Here is a 22969-nt window from a genome sequence, read left to right as displayed (position 1 = left end):
CCAGAAAGGGGCAGTCAGGATGGTAGAAAGGATTAGGTAGTAAAAGGAGATAAAGGAGATGGCAGTTGTTAAAGGAGCTTGATTTAGCCCAGAAAAAAGTAGACTCGGTAACCAGGAGAGCTACCCTTCATAGGGAAGAAGGCCTAGCCCTATTAGGCTTAGTCCCACAGGCCCAGAGACTCCAAGCAGTAGTTTCAAGTAGAGCTCTTGTGGTATGTTACAGAGGGGACAAGATCAGACATAGTAACCTCCAAGGTTCCTTCCCAGTTCAGAGATTTGGGGATTTGAGGGCCTTCTCTCTGGCCCTTCTTCAGCTTTTGAGGTGCAGTATTTCCATTGTGGGTCATAACATGGTTTTAGGTAACAATGAAGCAAAGGCCTAGCATGGCATAGTGGGTAGAGCTCTGGACTTGGAGGCGAGACAAACTGGATTCAAATCCCAACTCAGATACTGACTAGGTGTTAGCTCTGGGGAAGTTACTTACCATGTGATCTGCACTTTCCTCATCTGTAAAATGGGAAAGTTGGATTCAAAGACCCCTCTTCTACCTTGAGATCCATCTAGGATACCACCTCATCTCTTGCTGTAGTTAGAGTCCCCTCCCTTCTTGATAATACTTAGCACTGTAAGATTTTATTGACCCTTTGGGCCACAATAGCACAAAGGAACCATCTTCATTGCTTTCTAAAGCCTTTTTCCAAGGTATAAATAATAGCTTTCAGTCAATCACCTTGGCAATATAGTTCAAATTATGTTCCCTTAAGTCAAGACTTTACGGGAGAGTCTGATAAATTAGAGAATTTAGCACACACCCATTCCAGCAGCTCACTTGTGCCATTATTACCCAAGACCTGCTCTAGCACCCAGCCCAACCTAAAGGCTTTGAGAACTCAGGGCACAAGCAGCAGGCCCAAACCAAATATGAGCCCCTGTGCACAAGGCAGAAATTACAGAGAGGAACCTGAAGAGGTTTCTGCTCAATATATCCTCCCCCAGTTTCCTTCCTCCTTCCAACTCTTTTGGCTTTCATTTGAATCTGTTTGCAGAGGAATACTGTATATTTGTTGTAGGCAAATATGTTTTCTTACCCTAGAGACAGAAGTAATTTTTACAAGGCAGGAGTAGTTATGAAGGCACATGGTACCATTTGTAAACGTGAAGCGGGGAGGAACAATGCAAGTTTTGCTCATGAAACTATCTCCTGGCCACTGATTTCTGAACAAGAGTGACTGGGCTGAGCTATCAGTGACCTGTGACCTCAGGCACAGAGACCTCTAAGAGAATAAGGAAGGGGAAGGGGCTATCATGGGGGAAATAACTGCTGACCTAGTGACAAAGAGCTTTAATCATCTAATTCCTTCAATGGTGTCTGGAGCCAAGATTTTGGCAAGGTAGGCCCAGCACTCAAGGCTTTCCCATTGAATCAAACAACCTAGGACACAGACAAACACAGGGAAAGGCACCAAGAAACATGAGAACACTGATGCTATATTACTTAACCACAAAGATGTCTCAGCTGAAGCTCTGAAACAAGGTATGATGGGCTTGCCCAAAGGGTTGGTCTCTCCCTGCTTAAAAGTAGGCCCTGAGTGAGCCCAGCTGCTTCGAGACAATCCACAAAGCTATCACTTGGGGATCCCACAATTCTGTTGCCCTGCCTTCCCTACTTTGCCAACAGGAATACATTAAAGCCACAAGTGCATGAAAGAAAATTGCTATAACTTGGAAATGGTATTGACTCATAAACAAGACAGATGTATAAAAAGAGATTTTAATTTAGCCTAAATGACTATATTAAACACTTTCTCCTCTGTGTACTCATACAGTGTTTGAGGGACCATGACCAAACTTGGCTCTCTCCTCAATGACAAGCTTCCTCTGATTCGACCACTAAGCCCCTGGGCAAATCCAAAACATTCTGCCTAAGTTAGCCTGATTTTTCTACTAAAAAAAACTCATGAAAAGTAGTAGTCTTGGATCAAAAAAAACAAAAAAAAGTTCATTTTAATTTACGCAGATAAATCCTTCATCTCTTCCCTGTCTCCTTCCTCTGTGGGAGAGGACAACCCAGCAATGGACATTTGAAGGAGGTGATAATTGCCAATTGGCGCTGGCTTTAATGATGGCCGTTCATGTCAGCAATTTACAGCTCCTCCACCAGAGTCCCACTCTCAAGTGTCAATGTAGCGTAGAGGTGACCCTGGGCTCTTACAGGCTCTTTGCCAGCACAACACAAACTCTGCAAGACAGCTGCCCCAGCAAAAGAGGCTTCTAGAACTCTGCATCTTATCCTGTCCTATTCCATCCCATCCCATCCATCCAAGACCAGCCAAAGTGTGGGAAGCCTCATCACCAGAAGGCTAGCCACCAAAGACTAGCTAAGGCATAAAGGCTATCAACAGGGCTTGTGATGAGTATACCTGTACCAAGAAAATCATGGGGTCTTTGGAAGTTAGGAGGTCATTTACAGATTATAATGAAACTATCAAAATACTATCCTTGCCACTGAGTGGGTCACCTAGAGTTTGTCCATCCTGGATTTAATCTTCCAAAGACATTTGGCCATAGCAAAAAGCCCCATTTTGGACAGCCAAACTCCTATGAAGATGTCCGTGTACTCTTTGACTCCTACTTCCTCACCTTCTAATAAACTCCTTGTCACCTGGCTTCTAGTCACCCCACTCCAACACCCCAGGGTGATCTCTTAGCTGCCAAATCCAACCTCTTCTTCTCAGTCTTCATCCACCCTTCCTGACTTCTCTAAGTATTTGACACTATCGAGCAGCTTCTCCTTCTCCATCCCTCTCTTCTCCTCCCTCCTGGCACATCACTTCTCTCTCAGTCTTCTTTGCCAGCTCATCAGTCATTCCCTATCTCATCACTAGGGGGCTCTGTCCTTGGCCCTCTTCTTTTCTCTGCAGACTCTCACTCTGATGACATGGATTCAATTCTCGTTTTTAAGCAGTTGACTCTCCAATTTATACATCCACCTCTAGTCTCTCCTGAGCTCTTGTCCCACATTACCAACTGTCTGTTGGGCATCTCCATACAGATGCCCCCAAAACATCTCAAGCTGAGGATGTCTGAAGCAGAACTCATGACCTTCCCTCATAAATCGGTTCCTTCCTCCAAAAAGCCTTATTTCTGTTGAGGACATCACCACCCTTCCAAGTCACTCAGGTTTCTAATAGGAGTGCTTTCATCAACTCCCAGATAGCCCATCAGTCATCTCCCAAAATCTCTCCCAAAATGTCTCCTTTCTACTCATCCCCTCTTGCCTGGAGTCTTGTGACACCTGGCTTCCAGCCTCCAAGACAATCTTCCACAAACATAAGACTGGCCATGTTCTCCTCCAGCTCTAGAATGATCAGGATCTCCCTATAACCTCTGGGAGGAAATACAATCTCATTGCCTAGCATTTAAAACTCTTCATTATCAAGTGCCTTTTCATAATCAAGTACTTTTCTGGTCTTATCATATATTATTCACACAATCTATGCTCCAACCACATTAGTTTACTTGGTGATCCCTGAACTTGACACCTCACCTCCCACAACCATGCCTTTGTCTCTTATTCCTGTAATATGTTTTCTCTCATCTCTGCTTCTTAGAATCTCTTGTTTCAGGGACACCTAGGTGGCTTGGCAGACAGAGTCAGATCTAGAGATGGGAGGTCCTGGGTTCAAATGTGGCCTCAGATACTTCCTCGTTGTGTGATCCTGGGCAAGTCACTTAACCCCCATTGCCTGGTCTCTACTGATCTTCTGCCTTGGAACTAATACTTGTATCAATTCTAAGACAAAAGGAAAGGGTTTTAAAGAAATCTCTAGTTTCCTTTAAAGCTCGCTTTACATGCCAATTCCTATAGGAAGTCTTTCCCGATCCTCTTCTTTCTAAGTTACTCTTTCCCATCTCCTCAAAAAAGGACTTTTATGCTTATCTATTTTTAAGTTGTTCCCCTCCAGAAGAATCTAAGATCCTTGAGGGCAGGGATCATTGTTATTTTGTCTTTGTGGTCCCTACCATCCCTCTCAGGGCTTTGCACACTGAAGGAATGCCTCCTTACTCATGAATTTCCTCCATTTGCTCATTTTCTTTTGCTCCAAACCGCATCGGATTTTTTCTTCCCCATCATTTCCTCCAGGGGGTATATGTGATTGCTAAGAGCAACAGGAATTAATCTGAAATTTTCAAAGTTGCCAAACTGACCCTTTTATCTGAAACTAAAAATCAACTCCTATCTCTTACTTGCTTACTATGTCCTAATAAAACCCAAAACAAATAACAGTCCCTGTCCTCAGGCAGTTTCTATTCTCCTCTGGCAGCTTACTCAGCCTTTTCAGGCTCAAGACCCTTTCCTGGATACTTTTTAAAATGGCTGAGGATCCCACCCAAGAAGTTTGGTTCTGTGGGTTCTATCTCCTGATAATGATCACATTGGAAAGGAAAACAAGCTTAGTCTCGTTATAAGAACAGTTTTGATCTCACAGACCTCCCTGAAAAAAAAAACCTTCAGAAGGGTTGTATGAGGAGATATACCATGTAAACAAGGTAAGTAAAAAGAAGAGAATCTGAAGAGAAGAGGAAGAGCATGTATCACTAGGAGGTTCAGGAAAGGCTTCCTATAGGAGGGTCCCTGAGCTGAGCCTTGAAGGAAGCCCAAGGTTCCAAGAGTCAGAAGTGAGGAGGGAGGGAGAGTGAGCATTTCCCGTGGAGACATGGCCAGGAGGGCATTCCTGGTGGGGAGATGGCCAGTGCAAAGACAGGACTTAGGTTTCCATTGCTCTTATCAAGCCTTCCAGGGGTTCCAAAGGAGTGCAATGAAGATAAATGATAAGGAACATCTTTCTGCCCAGGGTCCTAAGCCCCTCTCAGGTGGCTGTTGATAGCTAGGGCAAATTATCTGAATTCCCTACTTGATTTTAGTGATTTAGGCTAGAAAGAAAAAAGAGAAGGGGAGGGAGAAATCCATGCAGATAAATGAGATTATCTCAAAGATCCCTTCCAGCTTTAACCTTATTAAGAGCCTAAGTTCAGTACATTTTCAACAGAATGTAATATTTTTATGAAGAAAAAAGCCCTGAGCCCTAAGTCACCCAAGTGCTGCCTCTGAAGCCTTTCATGTTGGACTTCCCAGGCTGCCAAAAAAGAACAATAATAAGCAAGAGAGAATCAATAAGTTTTTGCATGTGATAGAAATCAGTGCCGAGAGCAAAGCAGGGCATACAAAAGTCACCTAAACTTATGAGAAAGAATGCTCTCCACCTCTAGAGAAAGGACTATGGGAGTAGAAACGCAGAAGAAAAACACATGATTTATCACTTGTTTATATGGGGTTAGGATTTGGGGTTTTGGTTTTAAAGGATCACTATCACAAAAATGAATAATATGGAAATAGGAATTGAGTGATAATACACATATAATCCAGTGGAATTACTTGTCAACTCCAGGAGGGGGGGAAGGAAGAGAGGAGACAGCATGAATCATGTAACTTTGGAAAACTCATATGTAGATTTGTTATGGAATAAAACAAAGAAAAAAAATTTAACCCTTTCCTTCCATCTTAGAATTACAACTGTGTATTGGTTCTAAGACAGTAGAACAGTAAGGGCAAGCAATGGGGCGTAAATGACTTGTCCAGAGTCACACAGCTAAGAAGGATCTGAGGTCAAATTTGAACCTAGGACCTCCCATTTCTAGGCCTGACTCTCAATCCACTGAGCCACCCAGCTGTCCTCAAAATAAAGAAAATTCTTTTTAAAAAGTCACCCAAATGAACTCTCCTTTCCATAGTCCTTGAAACTTTCCAAAGTCCCTTTCCCACCAACAACCCTGTGGAAGAGGTGACTAGGTCCACAAGTGTGCAAATGGGGAAACTGAGGCCCCAAGAGGAAACATGACTTGCCATACAACTACTAAATTTCAGAACCCAGATTCAAACTCTTTTCCAGCTCAGTGCCTGACCCTGAACTGGGGGAATGAAACAAGCAGCAACTTGTCCCAGTGAACAAAGTTCTCTCCTTTTGTTCAACACAAACTTAAAACCTCTGCAACCCTAAGGCACTGAGGTCTAGTTCTGAACCTGGTTCCATCTTTAATTCTTCTAGCTCAAGAATTCTGAGTCATGATCCTCAAGGGAAGCCTCTGGATCCCTGCTCAGAATAATCTTGCTTTAAAGACAGGAAATAGAATACCAAGGATTACAAAAGAAGCCAATCAGACTGAATTAACAGAGGGAGCAAAAGGTTCATAAACCAGTTCCCAGGCCTCAGGCTGGGGACCCCTGTTCTACTACATCCTAATATGGCCCCACTTCTGTTTCTCCACTACATTCTCTATAACTGGTATTTGCTCAATTTGTGTAGGCTAGCTTTACATGATAGGGAGGGGGAATAAGCATATTTATGACACTTACTATGTGCCAAACATTGTGCAAAGCACTTGTAATTATCGTTTCATTTGATCTTCCCTTTGTATACAGCCTGGCTTTCTGTTCCTATCTTGGTCTTATTTAAAAGGAATTATTAAGTAGTTTCTTTAAAAGAAACAGTGCTTGGGGGCAGCTGGGTAGCTCAGTGGATTGAGAGCCAGGCCTAGAGACAGGAGGTCCTAGGTTCAAATCTGGCTTCAGACACTTCCCAGCTGTGTGACCCTGGGCAAGTCACTTGACCCCCATTGCCTACCCTTACCTCTCTTCTGTCTTGGAGCCAATACACAGAAGGTGAGGGTTTAAAAAATAATAATAATAATAAATAAAAGATAGTGCTTGAAAGCAGAGTCAATCCTGCAAGCCAGGGAAATGGAGAAACCAAGGCAGAAAGGTCAAGTGACTTGCCCAAGATCACATAGTTAATGTATTGGGACACTGGATTTGAACTCAAGTATTCTTGCCTACAGGCCTAGTGCTCTATCTCTTGTACCACCCAACGGCCTAGTTGAGGCAGTAGGGTACTGTGAATAGCTCCAGTCTAAAGTCAGTTAGACCTGAGTTCGAATCTGACTATTGACACATCCTGGCAACAACAACCCTGGAAAAGTGCTCTAGGCTGACACGGTACTGCCCTGAATAGGTAAAGGGCGTTTCTTCTTCTAGTGAAATCATAATCCCAGCCCCTCTCCCTGGCTTGCCATGTTTAACACACTCATTTAAATAATGCTTTTCATATGGGAGAGGGCCTCCAGGGGGTTTGCAAAACAGGTCACATTTATTATTTCAAATCAGATCCTCACATGTTAACAGAGAGAACTCTAGGAGGTATCATCATCATCATCACAATCATCATCCCCATTTTATAGATGAGGAAGCTGTGGGTAAGAGACCTCAAGTGGCTTGTCCAGGGTCATACTGCCAGTAAGTGTGTGAATTGAAATTTGAACTCTGCCCTTCTAGACCCCAGGTCCATCATTCTGTCCTACTACCCCACCCAGGTGCCTACTGACTTTTCAGTTTTTGTTGAATGAATAAATGCCTATCAAGCATAAGACATGTATCTGTTGCCCTTGGACGGGGAGGACAATCTTTCAAAGGAAATCCATCAAAGTAGTTTGCTCAAGGGCACACGGTAATTTAGTGGCAGGGCACTGAATGGATGAGAATCTAGGTCTCCTGACTCCTGCTCCAGTGCTCTTAATAACATTTTGTTGCTAAAGCTCAAAGAAATATCTTCAGAACAAAATATCATAACCTTGCCTGGAGAGAAAGGGATGATAACCCGTTTTCCACTTTTAATTCAGTTATTACTCACAGTTCTTGGCCTACTCATCACTCACAGTTCCTATCTCAGTCTTATTTAAAAGGAATTATTAAGTAGTTTGTTTAAGAGACACAGTACTCCAAAGGAGAGACAGTTGTTATAGGGAATGGCATTTAGCGGGCAAGGGAAAGCATCATCCCCTTCCCCTCTGGCTGGCACAGGAAGCTGGCCACACTTACGTTAATGTTACAAGCATCTTTCACTCTACCACTTGAGGTAACAAAGCAACCAATTGGAAAGCCGGGATTACAGTACTTTTGTCCATCCTCCACATCATAGCACCATGTTACTGGCATATTATCAATGATCCTGAGGCAAAAAAAGAAAGGGAAGAAAACTGTTAGCAAGCTGAACAGGGTGTCTGAAATGAAGGGATTCCTCATTTCATTTCATGAAAATCAAGCTGCAGAAACAGATTCAATCTCACAAGTTATTTCATCCAGAGAAGCAACCTGAGTCCCAGGAAGCCAGGCAGCCCCACCACCTTCCCAGAGACACCAACCCACCAGTGGTGTTGATAGTTCAGTTGCATTCCTTTCTTCAAAAAGTTCAGCTTCTTTTCTTCAGTCTCATTGCTGGGGCTATAAGATTTGACACATGCTTTCTTACACGTTTCTTGATGGTTAAAAGTAAACTTTCAGAAAAGAAAAGAAAAAAACAAGAAATTTATCAGAACTTCTTCCAACATTTTATAAACTGAGTATCTAAAAACAAACATTGTGTTATGGGGAGAGGGATTTTCCAGTAAACTATTTCCCCTTTCTACTTTAAAGTGATGCATTCACTAAGGTTCTCTTGGTCTATGTAGTAAACCAAATAATTCATGTTCTTTAACTATGTGGGATTAAAACACATCACTTGGGGCCATTTATAATGGTGACCTTGGATTATCTAATACAGTTCCATATAATAAGGGTGATATCATGAAAGTCTTTTAGTATTTTTAATTGCAAATCTAGTATCGTGGGGCATGTAGCCAGATTAGCCAGCTGAACTGTGGACAAGGCTAAAAGGAAAGGGAAATGTATCAGAGCCCTTCATTCTCTTCTACCCTACCACCCCAACACTGTCCTGCTCCCCAACCCAGATGCAGAACAGAAAAGCTCGGAGAGGGCACTCAAACCATCTAGCAACAACAGAGCCAAGCATCACTCTGATGATTGGTGCTATACTGTTTACTGCATAGGCATAAATGGCATTCTTGTGGAACTAATTAACCACATTAGGTAGAGGCAGACTGCATCCTAAAACTGCACCAACCACAACACGATATAATCTTTGTACGTGATGCCTGCAGTCCAAATCCCGTTGGCTCTCTTTCTTGGGTGGCTCGACTGAGCAGTGCTGCCAAACTTAGGTCCGCTGAGGACAGCTTTCTTTAACAAGGCCAGCTCTGTCATTGTGACAGTGTTATCACCTAACAATCTATGTGTGTACGACTTTAGGACTCTACAATTTTAGTATTGGAAGGACCTTGAAGGTCATCTGGTGTCCCCTCCTCCCTCAAGCCTGTTGTAATCGTAAGTGACCATGAGAACAAACAATGGCCATTGCCCCTCCCCAGCCTCCCCATCTCATCTGCATGAAGGCAGGCCAGACATGGCAGGTGCCAAATTCTGCTTGCAAGTACTAAACTGCCTAAGATATATACTGGGCAGAAACTACCCAAGGCAAGATTAAAAGTATTGGAAGAAAGCAGCATTGCTACAGCACTAACAGTACTGGGGAGAACCTGACAGCCAATAATTCAATGGCTTTCCTTCAATGACATTGACGACATTGGATACTGGCTCCTCTGAAAGAGAACAGAGACTCCGTGCTGTCGGGCAGGAGGAGGATTCAAAGGATGGAGTAGATAACCTTGTACGGTGATGACGCTATTCTCTCTCCAAACAGCACTTGGCCAAGATTTTCAGAAGGTCTTTTTTCTTCTGAATCTTGACAAAAGTCAAAGCTGAAAAAAATGAGTTCCACTAAGATATAAAATCAAGAAAGAAATCTACCTTTAAGATACATATACTTCAAAGTCTTCAGCTAGACTCTCTCCAATAGGGTTAATAGCTCCTTTGCTGGTAGTGGAAAGTCTTATTGCTCTCCATTTCTACCCGAAAATTTACACAATTGTCTTTAAGATGCTTCATCAGCTCTTTCTCTAATCTCCAAGATTATGATCTTATATGGAAACAAAAAAGTACTTTGTGATGTGGGCTACCATGCAGTATGGAAGATTCTTCCCACCCCCACCTCCATAATGAAAATGGCTTATTTATTTGCTTATTTTTGCAAAAGGCTATTCCTGATCGGGTTGCCTCATATTTCTTTAAGCATCTAGTTGATCTCGCATTTGTCCCCCCCACTACTCTTCTGCCCCAGACCAAAGAAATAGATTACATCTCTAGACAGGCCTTCTTACTGTTCCAATGCAAGATCGACTTTAAAAGAATTTGGATAACTGTGTCCATTTGGAACAACTGCAGGAATAACAAGTTTTGCCCATTTCAAAGATGTACAAAGATCTCATTAATAAGCTTTAGGACTCTGTCACTGATATTATCATGTCTGAGTTTGAGAGCTCCCCCAATGTGGTACAAGATAAAAGCCTAGTTTTAGCACAATTACAATAGCATCTAAAGATGCTGGAGTGCCAGTAGGGTCTTCCTATTCCCAGTAAGTAAAGCAACAAATATTAAAGAGCCCCCCAGGTCTTTCAAGGTTTTGTTCTTTTTTTGGCCCAGTCCTGTGATTTCACTGGCTGAGGAAATCAGGAAATTCCCTCTACCAATGCAGATCAGCAACTCCTCTGCAAAGGTCCAGATTTAAGAGAGTTGCTTGGAGCACAAGGACATCATGTGTATTGCCTAATGTCACATAGCCACCATGTGTCAGAGGCGAAACTTGAACTCAGAGCTCCTTAACTCTAAGACCAGCTCTAGTCGTAGAATTCCAGTCTGCCTCTCTCTTTTCCAAGATAAACTTTTAAATCAATACCCAAAAGACAAATCAACAAGAAAGTTTGAAACACATACTATCTTTTATGAATGACATTGAGAAAGATCAATCCCAATCAATAAGGGAAAACAATTAAAAAGTAGCCCCAACCCACCCTCCAGATCACCCAGCAAAAAAGATCTAAGAAAAATGTAAATTAGATGTGTTTGTGTACAACATACCAACAAGTTCAACAACATCATTTTGAATGGCCCACATAAAGAAGCCATCTAACCAAGATGTAGACAATAACATTAGTAGGACTTAACAGTTTGGGTTTGTTTGTTTTTTAAACATAATTAGGAGTAAGGCAAGTACCAGGGCAGCTGGGTGGCTCAGTAGCAAGAAAATTGGGCCTGGAGTGAGGAAGACCTGAGTTCAAATCTGACCTCAGACACTTACTAGCCGTTTGACCCTAGACAAGTCACTTTACCCTATTTGCCTCAGTTTCCTCCTCTGTGAAATGGTCTGGAGAAGGGCATAATGGCAAACCTAATGGCAAACCGTTTCAATACTTTTGCCAAGAAAATCCCCAATGGAGTCACAAAGAGTTGAATGTGACTGAAATGACTGAATGAGGTGGTACCAGAGAACCTCAAAATCAGTGGGGTCAAACTCAGAACAGAATCGGGGCCACTAAACTATACATAAGGATCCCTGCAGCTGTATATTGCCTTAGAAATCCACAAAGTAATTTTCTCTCTCTATTTCTATTGTATTCTTAATTTATTTTTGTTAACTATTTCTCAGTTCCATTTTGATCTTGTTCTGCCCACTCTGAGTATTATGATGCCACCTGTACCCTAAATCATGCTTTTCCCTCTTATATATCATTTATCATTACTTCCAAATTACTGATCATATGTAATCTTGATGCTGATGCCCAATGGTCCAAGCCTTTTTATGCACCAAACAATTAGGGACTGTGGGGACAGTGTTCTTTTCAAAAAGGTTTGAGGAAAATGATGAAATTTTTCAAATAAACCACATTTTCCCAACTGGTTCCGAAAATGGTAAATGTTTTATAAACTGACTTATAATTAACCTTCCTGAGAAAGGGAAGATATAGTCACTTCCTAGAAGTCCCAGCCAGGCATTTCTGTCTCGGTTTGAGCAGGCTCTTAAAATTGCCCTCACGACTTCCTTTGTTCCAAGGTTGCCGTTACTGTCATTTGGATGCCCTGATAAGAGATAAGGCACATTTTCACATGCTGAGCAATACCCCACAGATCACTCATGCCGTACTTACGCATCATATTCATATGGCAAAACAGATTCCACCGAGTCCAGTCTGTTCACGAAGAGCTCTATTAGAGACTGAAAAATGGAAAAAGGGTTATTGATAATGGAAAGTAGAATAATAGACTGAATTAACTTCAGGGCAATCAGGTCTATTGCTATCATAAATTTACAGCTCTGTACAGAGGAGCCTCATTCATCCAGGATCGTGGTGAATGAGGTATTCAAGCTCAGTTAAGTTCTCAGATAACTGCAGCATCAACATGCCACTGCCATGTTTTAGTCATCTGGGTTAGCAAGGCTGGGGAATGGACCTGAATTTCACTAATAAAGAATCCTCCCAGATGAGGAAGCTTCCCCTACCAAAGGAGGTTACAGATTTCTCTGCAACATACATGTCTTAGAGAGCTATTTAGGACCCTCATAGGGTAAGTGACTAGATGAAGGTCACACATCAAGGAAGTGTCAGAGGTGAGTTGGTGAGACTTAACCCCCCATCCTCCTACCTTGGACACTGGCTGGTTAGCACTACATTTCCTGGAATACCAATCTTTCTAAAATGTAAGATTATATACTTTTGTCTCTGCTTAATATTTTTAGAACAAAATAATTTAATTGTTCTCATGACTCAGAATCGGCATTATGAACTCTAATTACCACTGGGTGAGGTGTGTGTGTGTGTATCATAAGACAGTGTGGTCTGTGGGGCTTATTTGTTCCTACATCAAATAGCCCCACAGAGCTGTACCTTCTATAAGCTACATCCACCTGTCAAGTTTCCTTTGCTTCGGGCCATAATTTCGTGCTGCTGTCATGGTGACTGACTCCAACCTCCCCCCACTCCCCACCCTACCCTTTCACTCCTTCTGTGGCTTCTAATCTACTGTGGGCTAAGAAGGTAGGTAATCAAGCTTCTCAGGATTGTGACTACAGATCACACAATTCTGGAGTACCAGAAAGAACCAGAATTAGACAATTAGCATTGAAATGCTCAATCCTGCAACTTCCATGTGATGGTTAGTCAAGTCCTGATCTCTCAGCCTTGTTTTACAGATGAGGATACTAAGACTTCAAGGAAGAACACAGTTTGGAGAACAGAAGAAAAGTATTTATTGGCTTTTAAGGGCAAAACTGGGAGCAATAGACACAAACTCAGAGAGGGAGATTTCAGTTAGATATAAGGAAAAATTTCCTAGCAATTCCAAATGTCCCAAAGTGGACCAGGCAAGCTAGCTCCTTCAGGAGGCACTGGGTTTCCAGTCATGGGACGTCTTAAAGCAGAGGCTAACCGAAGACCTCATTTGTGATGTTGAAGAGGGTATGGTCTTCTAAGGCAGCATGGTCCAATACAATGGGGTCCAACTCAAAGACAAGTGGGGAAATTGTGGTATATATTGGTGATGGAATACTATTGTGCTCAAAGGAATAATAAACTGGAGGAATTCCATGTGAACTGGAAAGACCTCCAGGAATTGATGCAGAGTGAAAGGAGCAGAACCAGAGGAACATTGTACACAGAGACTGATACACTGTGGTAAAATGGATTGTAATGGACTTCTGTACTAGCAGTAATGCAATGACCCAAGACAATTCTGAGGGATTTAGGAAAAGAATGCTACCCACATTCAGAGGAAGAACTACAGGAGTAGAAACACAGAAGAAAAACAACTGCTTGGACACTTGGGTTGATGAGGACATGATTGGGGATGTAGACCCGAAAAGACCACACCAATGTAACTATCAATAATATGTAAATAAGACTTGACTGACCACACTTGTTAAAACCAGTGGAAATGCGATTTGGGGGGGGGGGGGAATGAAGGGTAAAACATGAATTATGTAACCATGGAAAATTATTCTAAAAATAAACAATTTTAAAAAAGAAAAGAAAAAAAAGACAAGTGGGGGCCTCTACACTGTGGATAAGGCTCCCTAAAGTCTGCATATTGATTTAATTTTAAAATGTAATGTGGGGGGGGGGCAGCTGGGTGGCTCAGTGGATTGAGAGCCAAGCCTAGAGATGGGAGGTCCTAGGTTCAAATCAGGCCTCAGACACTTCCCAGCTGTGTGACTCTGGGCAAGTCACTTGACCCCCATTGCCTACCCTTACCACTCTTCCACCAAGGAGCCAATACACAGAAGTTAAGGGTTTAATAAAAAAAAAAATTTTTTTTTTAAATGTAATGTGTGGGTAGCTAGGTAGCACAGTGAACAGAATGCCAGGCCTGGAGTTTGGGAAGACCAGGGTTCAAATCTGACCTCAGACATATCCTAGCTGTCTGACCCTGGGCAAGTCACTTAACCCCAATTGCCTAACCATTGCTGCTCTTATGTCTTAGAAATTGGCACAAGGACAGAAGGTAAGGATTTTTAAAAATATATAATGTGATTTGTCTTACTGTATTTTTAATTTACTTTTTTAGATATTTCCCAATTACACTTCAATATCATTCAGGCCATACTTGGTAATGTTGTGGGCTACATGTATCCCTGAGGGTCATAGATCTCATACCTCTGGCCTAATGAAGACAGCTTGAGAGACCAAGGTTCTGATCCCCTAACTGTGTGACCCTGGGCATGTTCCTTAACCAAAGCCTCAGTTTCCTCATCTGTAAAACGGGGATAATAATGGCATCTACCTCACTTACTTTGTTGTAAGAATTGTGCTATAGAAATGCCAATAATAGCAGAAGCAGCAATATTCCTATTCAGATATTGGGGGGCGGGGTGTTATAGCTTTGGAAAGACTTGAGCTTCTATATCTAAAGTAAAAATAAAGAGATTCTGAGCAAGAGCCGGAATTCCCTCCCTGGATCTAGAATTAAGTTCTCTTGTCCTTGAGAAGGGCTGTGGCCACAAACTTCATCCATCTGCAGCCATGCTAGTGATGAGCTCCTATCCTCGGCTATCCTCACTCTTGGCACACAGCCATACAGGGGTCCCAGAAGCCTGTGCAGCAAAGCTGGCCTGATCACATCTTATATTCCCCATCAAAAGGAAGAGCCTGAGAAAGTCAGAACATCTCCACACCTCAATGAGGCACTAGGGGAGGCTATTAGCCTACTGAATAGAGCTTCACCAAGGTAGAGAACAGATAGATAGTCTAATGCTGTGAAATCACAGAAATGCTCTCCTCTCCTACTAGATTCTAATGTTTCTGATTTTAATATGAAACCCCTTAGAACCCCACAGAAGAGGAAAAAATAGGGTTAGCAAAGTGAAGTGTGGCTAGGTAAGGGAGCTGTAACTCACATCCAGGGGCACCAGGACTCAAAACCAGATCTATGCTTCCCCCAGAAAAGGAAGTGAAGCATAAAGAATTCTATTTTTCACGCACTGGCAAAGCTAGCTACTTAAAAAAGAACTCTGTGACATATTCTCCCGTGAAGCAAAGGGTCTTCTTCTGACCCAAAGAAATCAGCCCTTAAGTTAGCAGTGTTACACATCTGGATATATGCATGCGATTCTCTTAAAGGAAAGCCCAGCACACATCTATGCTCCTGAAGTAACCATGTAACAGACGTTCTCTAACTGCAAAGGGATTTTCTCCTTAATACCAAAGGAAGGGGAAACGGCTATGGGTCTTTAAATAAAAGGACCCTAGGAGAAATGGCATACTATAACCAATGAGCATTATTTATGGAAAGATGGGGAATAAAAGACTTCTTTGGGAACTGCAAAATGCCAACCTACAATTTTAAACAGCAGAGACAGCAGAAGGCATCCCCTGATGATCCCCACTGGAGTGGCTGCCTCCTATCTTTCCCTTCCACGTCCCCTCAAGGTCTCCATAACTAGAACTGAAAATACATTGTACAAGAGGTATGTTATACAGGGGAGCTGACTTGAGTTACCTGGCATGCAAGCTAAGAAGAGAGGATAATTACAACCTAACATATGGTTGAGGAAGAGAGAAACAAAGACAGGGCAATAGCACAGTGGGAGGGCCAGAGGCAACTGGTTAGGTGTATATGAGTATTCTAGGATCAACTACAGAATATTACAAGATTTAGCACTGGAAGGGACCTCAGAAGCCATTCAGTTTGACCCCTCCTCCCCACACATTTTACAGATGAAGAAGCTGAATCTCTGAGAGGTTAAGTGACTTGTCCAGGATCAAACAGCTAGTAAAAGTCTGGGGTTGGATATAATAATAACTAACATTTAGATAGCACTTACTATGTGCCAGACACTGTGCTCACTCAGGGCTTTACAATTATTTATTATCTCATTTGAGCCTCACAACTCTGGAAGGGAGGCGCTATTATTATCCCCATTTTACAGATGAGGAAACCGAGGCAAACATCAGTGAAGTGACTTGTCCAGGTTAACATAGTAAATATCTGAAATAGAATTTGAGCCTGAGTCTCCCTGACTCCAAATTCAACACTCTACCCATTGCACCACTGCATGGCATAGCTAGAAGGAATCTTAACAATCATTTAGGCCAACTGTCTCATTTTACAGCTGAAGAAACTAAGGAAGGTTCAAATAGGTTGACTAATGGTTCTCTTAAGCATGCAGCTAGTTAGAAGCCAGTAGGCACAGGCAGCCCTTCCATAAAGGTCTCCTGCTACTTGCTACAGCATTGTAACAGGTATTGTGGAGGTACAGACAGGTGGCCCAAGAACATCTAGGTGGCAGAGTGGATAGAGAGCCGGGCCTGGAGTCAGAAAGACATCTTTTTTTTAATCCTTATCTTTTCTATCTTAGAATCAATACTCTATATTGGTTCCAAGGCAGTGGTAAGGGCAAGGTAAGGGGAATTAAGTGACTTGCCCAGGGTCACACAGCTAGGAAAAGACTCATCTTCTTAAGTGCAAATCTGGCCTCAGACACTAGCTAGCTGTGTGATCCTGGGAAAGTCACTTAATGCTGTTGGCCTCAGTTTCCTCATCTGTAAAATGAGCTGGAGAAGAAAATGGCAAACCACTCCAGTATCTTTGCCAAGAAAACCCAAGTGGTGTCACCAAGAATCAGACACAACTAAAAATGACTGAACAACAAAAATCACAGTGGTGCCAAATTTAAGGAAAAGGCTCCTATCTAGCAGCAGCTTATTATTATAATAATATTATATAATAATAATAACAACCTGCTCTCCTCAATGTGGGTGTGCCCTTCAATAATGCAGATGACCATCCATCCATCCATCCATCAATCCATGCCTGACCACCCTGCGCAGCATGCTCTCCCACAATTTAAATCTAGAGGAAGTGTTTACACCCAACATCCTGGGGGCCTTCCTTCCTTCCTTTCTCTTGATAGAGCTGTCCAGCTATCATCCTGATCCTTCCTCTTCTCACAACTTTTCCTCCTGTTCTTACAAGTTCCTCCTCAGTTAGACCTTGCAGCCTGCTTGTACCTCTCCTGGCACTTCTCTACAGACCTCTGTGTGAGTCATCTGAAATTCACAGGAGTGCATGTCCCATGCTACAAGGAGAACTTTTTCTCAAAAGTCACTGGTGAACAGAACCAGGAGAACAATGTATGCAGTAAGAGGAATGTTATATGATGATCTATTGTGAAGGACTAAACCATTAGCAAAGCAAGGCTCCAAGATAATCACAAGGGACTCATGATGAAAAACACCCTCCACACCCAAAGAAGGAACTGGTGGGGTCTGAGTATAGATCAAAGCAGGCCATCTTTTACTACATTTCCTTCATGAGCTTTTTTAATTGTATGTATGATATGTGTGATATGTGTCTTCTATCATGACATGAGCAATATGGAAATATGCACTACATGAAAATATTGGCATAAACTATATTGGACTTTGCTGCCTGATAGGAGGGGGAAAGTAATGGAGGGAGAAGAAAAATCTGAATGCTAAAATGTCAGAAAACAATGTTCAAAAATTGCTTCTCCATGTAAATGAAAAAAAAAGAATTTTTTAAAATAAATTTTTACCTTAATATAAAAAAGAAAAAGAAAAAGATGCTGGACAACAAAGATATGAAACCAGTGAATACTATTTAGCCTGTGGTAGTGACCCTGCTGGAGTACTTTGAAACTCATGGGTACAAGTACTCTGGGGGCCTGAACTCCTAAAGATGCTCATGAGCCTACAGGGATGGGTTCACTTTCAAAAAGCAGGCCGTTAGCCTCGGCCTAAAGCAAGGGCATTTATTAAAATGGTATTAGTAGCAACAAGACATTCTCTGCATAAATCTAGGGCACATTCTCCTATAAAAACACACAATAGGAAGAAGGAACACTAGCAGAAATGTGTGTGTATAAACACACACACAGTCACAGGGATGTGGCCAGAGCAACTTACACCACTAGAGCAACAGGACCCCAATGGCTTTTCTCTTCTTGTCATGCCCATACACTGCTGGAAAAGCTGCTTTCCTGGGCTCCCTGGGTTTATTCAATTGGCACAGGACCTCTGGAACTTGGCCAGAATTATACAGCTTCTCCCCAGCTTTGGGCTCAGCTAACACCCTGGCCTGGAGCAGCTAGGTGGCTCAATGAATAGAGCACCAGGCCTAAGGTCAGGAAGATCTGAGAGTTCGAATCAGGTCCCAGATACTTATTAGCTATGTGACCCTGAGGAAGTCACTTAACCCTTATTTGCATCAGTTTTCCATCTGTAAAAATGGGGACACACTAGCAAAGGAAATGGCAAACTACGTTGCTGAGAAAATCCCCTGGCCAATTTCATGGAGTCAAGAAGAGCTGGACATGACTGAACAATGTCAACGACCTGGCCTAGGAAACTTGCTATCTGTTTTCAGAAATGACCAGGAAGCCACAAAGAAGGACCAGCAGGAATCTAAGCCCAACTGGATTCTAGCTTCAGACAAACTCTCATCTTTTCCACCTGGCAGGCTCTCCTGTGAGTCCAGGGTATGGGAGAATAAAAGGTACTTGGATCATTTTTTAACTTTTTCACTGACAAACAGGACATTCAAAAGTTTAATCGACTTCTAAGGTGGAAAGTGGGCCACTTGAAAATCTCCAGTGGCTGGCTGCCTATTGCTTAGTCTCTCAAATACAGACTCTTCTGTTATTGACGGTTCTTCACAATCTGGCTCCAACCTCTGGTTCTGGACTTCTGTCCATGCATTCTAGGGTCCAAACAAACCAAACCTACTTGCTTTCCTGCCACAGAACATTGCCTCCTGTATTTCTCCGCTTCTGAACAAACTGTCCCTGTGCCTAGAATGCACTCCCTCTTCACTCCAACTTAAAATCTCTACCTTCCTTCAAAGCTCAGTTCCAATATTACCTGTTATATGGGGTCTTTTCTGATTCTGTCCTGGTATATTCCCCCCATCAGTCACTGTTTTATTTTGATATCTGGCCAAGAAACAGAATTGACAGGCCTGGATAAGTGTGCCCAGCATCTTGGCAGGTTTTGAACTCCCTGCCCTTATGTTTCATCTGAGATGTGGCCCACTAAACTTCAAATGTTTTACTAAACCCCACTGGAAAGATTTGAAATCAGAGGTGAGGAGTGAGTCCATTCCTGGCATGGGGAGAGCTGACACAAAGGTAAGAAGACAAAAGACATGTTACCAGAGCTCTGGGTTTTGCTTTCAACTTTTCACAATGTGGAGATGTCTGCTACATTTGGAGAGCCTCCACTGCTAAATGTTGGATAATGAGCAGAAATGCCCAATTGCCTCTAAACTGAAGACAATTCCCCTCTACTTCTAATACCTCCTCCCAGGCCCCCACCAAAAAAAAAGATCCTTTGTAAATGTAAACTTGTGCCCCATTTGGATTTCATTCAAGGTTAAGTTAGTGAGAGGGAAAGAGTTTTCAGTAATGTAAAGGGAAAGGACTTCAGAAACAAAGGAAGTATTTCCCACCTAACAAAAGGCCTAGAGGCCACAAAGTTCCATCTCCTATGAAAAGGCCAGCAAGATGATAAACTTATCTGTAAGGTATAACCTGCATCCCTACTTTTGTCCCTAGTCACAGTGTACTCAAGCAAGACACCAAAAGCAGCTTGGGAAATACAACTGGCTACACAGTGGATCAAGTGCCAGACCTGGAGTCAAAAGAATCATCTTCTTGAGTTCAAATCCAGCCTCTGACACTTCCTAACTGTGTGACCCTGGGCAAGTCACTTCACCCTGTTTGCCTCAGTTTTCTCATCTGTCAAATGAGCTGGAGAAGGAAATGGCAAACCACTTTATCCAAGAAAACCCCAAATGGGTCATAAAGAGTCAGTCGAACTCTACAGAAACTAACAACAGGACTGATCAAACCAAGCCAAAAGAGTCCCCAGATGAGAGATCTGGCTCTGAATCAGAAAAAATGCAGAACAAAAGAAGCTAGACACCTCCTACCTGCAGCCTGGATGCTCGAAGGGGCCGAAGAAGAAAGTTTTCTGCTAAACCTAGACTAAGAATCCAGGCACTAGCTTAAAGAGCACGATTGTACTAGTGTCTCCAATAGTGCCACCCAAGCAAGCAAGCTGCTGAATGTGGAGAATGACTACTGCCCAGTGAAAAGCAAACCCAGGAAGGTCCAACAGCAGATTTGGGGCCCATAGAAGAACCAGCTTAGCAGCCAAATGCCCAGTGGGATGACTGACCAAGGTGAGATAAGATGCCATGCTCTAAGGAGCTAAGCAGAAGAGTGACCCACAGCTCTCAGTGCCATGTCCCAAAATCTGGAAGGACCCTCTAGAGAAAAAAGAGTTGCCTCCAGGATCTCTGCCAAGAAAACCCCAATCAGGGTCACCAAGAGTTGGACACAACTAAAGTGATGGAACAATAAGAGTTCAGCCTCAAAGATAGATGGCAGAGATACTAGAGTGGTTTTGCCATTTCCTTCTTCAGCTCATTTTACAGATGAGGAAACAGAGGCAAACATGGTAAAGTGACTTGCCCAGGGTCATACAGCCAGTAAATGTCTCTGAGGCCAGATTTGAACTCAGGTCTTCCTGACTCCAGGCCTAACACTGTACCACCCACCTGCTCTGAATATCCTGGCTGATAATTGAGGGAAAGTGTACCAGTGAGGATGGACCTGTGAGCTAATGTGTTAGGAAGATTGTTAGGTACAGGCTTACTCTTGATTCAGACTGTGAAAATGGCAAAAAACACACCTCTAGGGAGAGTAAGTCCAGAAAAATCGGTTCGTGTATGTGTACAAGTGTGTACACTCACACACATACACGCACCCCTATAAGGAGGGCAGGTGTTTCTGCATTATCTTTGTATCTCCAGTGTGTGTACATAGACACATATACCACCTATATATTAAGTGTCTATGCATACATATACACACTAGGAATACGAAGACAAAAGGGAAACAGTCGCCCTCTCCCCTTACACACACACACACACACACACACACACACACACACACACACACACACACACACACACACACGCTTCCCTTCATATAGTGGAAGCTCCTTGATGACAGAGCCTGTTTGATCTTTTGTACCCCAGTGCCTACCATTGTGCCTGACATATAGCAGATACTTGATAAAGAAATAAATACTCAAAAAAATAAATAATGTTGATTGAGCCCTAGAGAGGCCTGTCTAAATAGTAAGTAGCAGAAATAGCAAAATGGAACCCTGGTCCTATTGACTATATATATATTTTTTAATCCTTACCTGCTTCTCATACTAAGGCATCACCTTCTGTCTTAGAATCTTCTAGATAGCAGGTATCCCATTCCAAGGTGGAAGAGCAGCAAGGCAAAGTGGGTTAAATGCCTTGCCCAGAGTCACGCACTTAGGAAGTATCTGAGCCCACATTTGAACCCAGGACCTCCCATCTCCAAGTGTGCCTGTCTCAAACCACTGAGCCACCTAGCTGCCCCTCGACTGCGATTTCAGACTTCTGCCACTTGTACCACCTTAAGGTCCCACAGCCTCCTTTCATTTGTGCCACATCTCAGGAGGCATGAGAAGTTAGTTGCCAGGGGTTTCAAATCCAAAAACCTGAATCACAACCCAAACCAGCAGTAATCACTAATCCAAGTTAATCCACGGTTACAGAGTGAACCCTAAAAGGGAAAGGGGAAAGGTGACCAGAGATGGAGCTTAGTAGCCTACCCATAATTCTGATTGGTGCACATGTGTAACTAGGAGACTTCCGAATGTAAACTTTTGCAGCAGTTCCACTCGTGATATTCCAGCGGGATAATTAAAGAAGCCTTCCCAAAGGGAAAAGTTTCTTTGGGGTTAGGAATAAGGAAACAACAGAAAAATGGCTCCGTTTCAGCCATCGCTTTACGCTGTATGGCCCCCACAGGACGTTCACTTAATAAATAATTGATGATGCTTCTAGAAGTACACAGAGTCAGCTCTGGGTTTTAATCATTGTTTTTTGTTTGCAAAGTGAATGATGAAGAGAGAAGAGGGCTTTGTCAGCCGGGAGAGGCTGGGGTGGTCCTGAGAGCCGGCTTGCAGTGATATTGGCCAGGGCATCACTCAAAAGACAGAGTGCTTTCATGGTTCAAGAGGAGGGGAGGGCAAGGAAAATTGAGTTTGTGTAGACAGATTTCCCAGCTGAGGTTCAGAGGGAAGTGCCACTGTTTGCACAGGCAATTCCGGGAGAGAGGGAGGGAGGAGGGGCAGGGATGAGCTATACAGAGTGTTTGCAAAGGGAGAAGACTGGCCAGAAAAGGAGGAGAAGGCAGGGATGAGCGTAGAGAACACCTCGGGGACTAGACTGGGCTGGCCCAGAGGACCTTCCCGTATTTCCCCCCACTTTTCCCAGCTGACCCAGGTGAGGGCTGCCGGGCGGGGCTGAGCCCCGGTCCCGTCCAGCTCCTGGAGGTCCCTCCCGTCCATCAGGATTCATCCCTTCTCCCGCGCCGTCCAGGGCCGTCCCCGAAGGGGCGCCCCGCCCCAGCCCGCCCCGCCTCGGCTCCAGCCGTAGCGCTCACCTTACAGCCGGAGTTCTCTTTGCCCTCCTCACAGAAGCTCACCGGAGCCAAGCCGGGCAGGTAGAAGGCCCGGGAGCGCCAGGGGACTGCCCCGGCGAGCAACATAACAAGCAGTAAC

General features: G+C 43.2%; 2 protein-coding genes across 2 annotated transcripts in view; both read right to left on the bottom strand.

The window, feature by feature from the left end:
* The window catches only part of LOC123253517 (transmembrane 9 superfamily member 2-like), a gene marked incomplete at its 5' end in the record, with an annotated part of 941355 nt that extends 918387 nt beyond the window's left edge, over positions 1-22968 (bottom strand). Inside the window, 5 exons of the mRNA XM_044682699.1 lie at positions 7935-8064; positions 8262-8389; positions 9616-9709; positions 11993-12060; positions 22852-22968. Coding sequence (XP_044538634.1) covers positions 7935-8064; positions 8262-8389; positions 9616-9709; positions 11993-12060; positions 22852-22968 — 537 coding nt within the window. The remainder of the gene's footprint in view (positions 1-7934; positions 8065-8261; positions 8390-9615; positions 9710-11992; positions 12061-22851) is intronic.
* The window catches only part of FHL1 (four and a half LIM domains 1), a 191081-nt gene that overhangs the window by 46346 nt on the left and 121766 nt on the right, over positions 1-22969 (bottom strand). The window lies entirely within an intron of this gene.

The sequence above is a fragment of the Gracilinanus agilis genome, chromosome X (assembly GCF_016433145.1).
Source record: "Gracilinanus agilis isolate LMUSP501 chromosome X, AgileGrace, whole genome shotgun sequence".
Classification (NCBI taxonomy): Eukaryota; Metazoa; Chordata; class Mammalia; order Didelphimorphia; family Didelphidae; genus Gracilinanus; species Gracilinanus agilis.
This window is presented reverse-complemented; position numbering and strand designations above follow the sequence as displayed.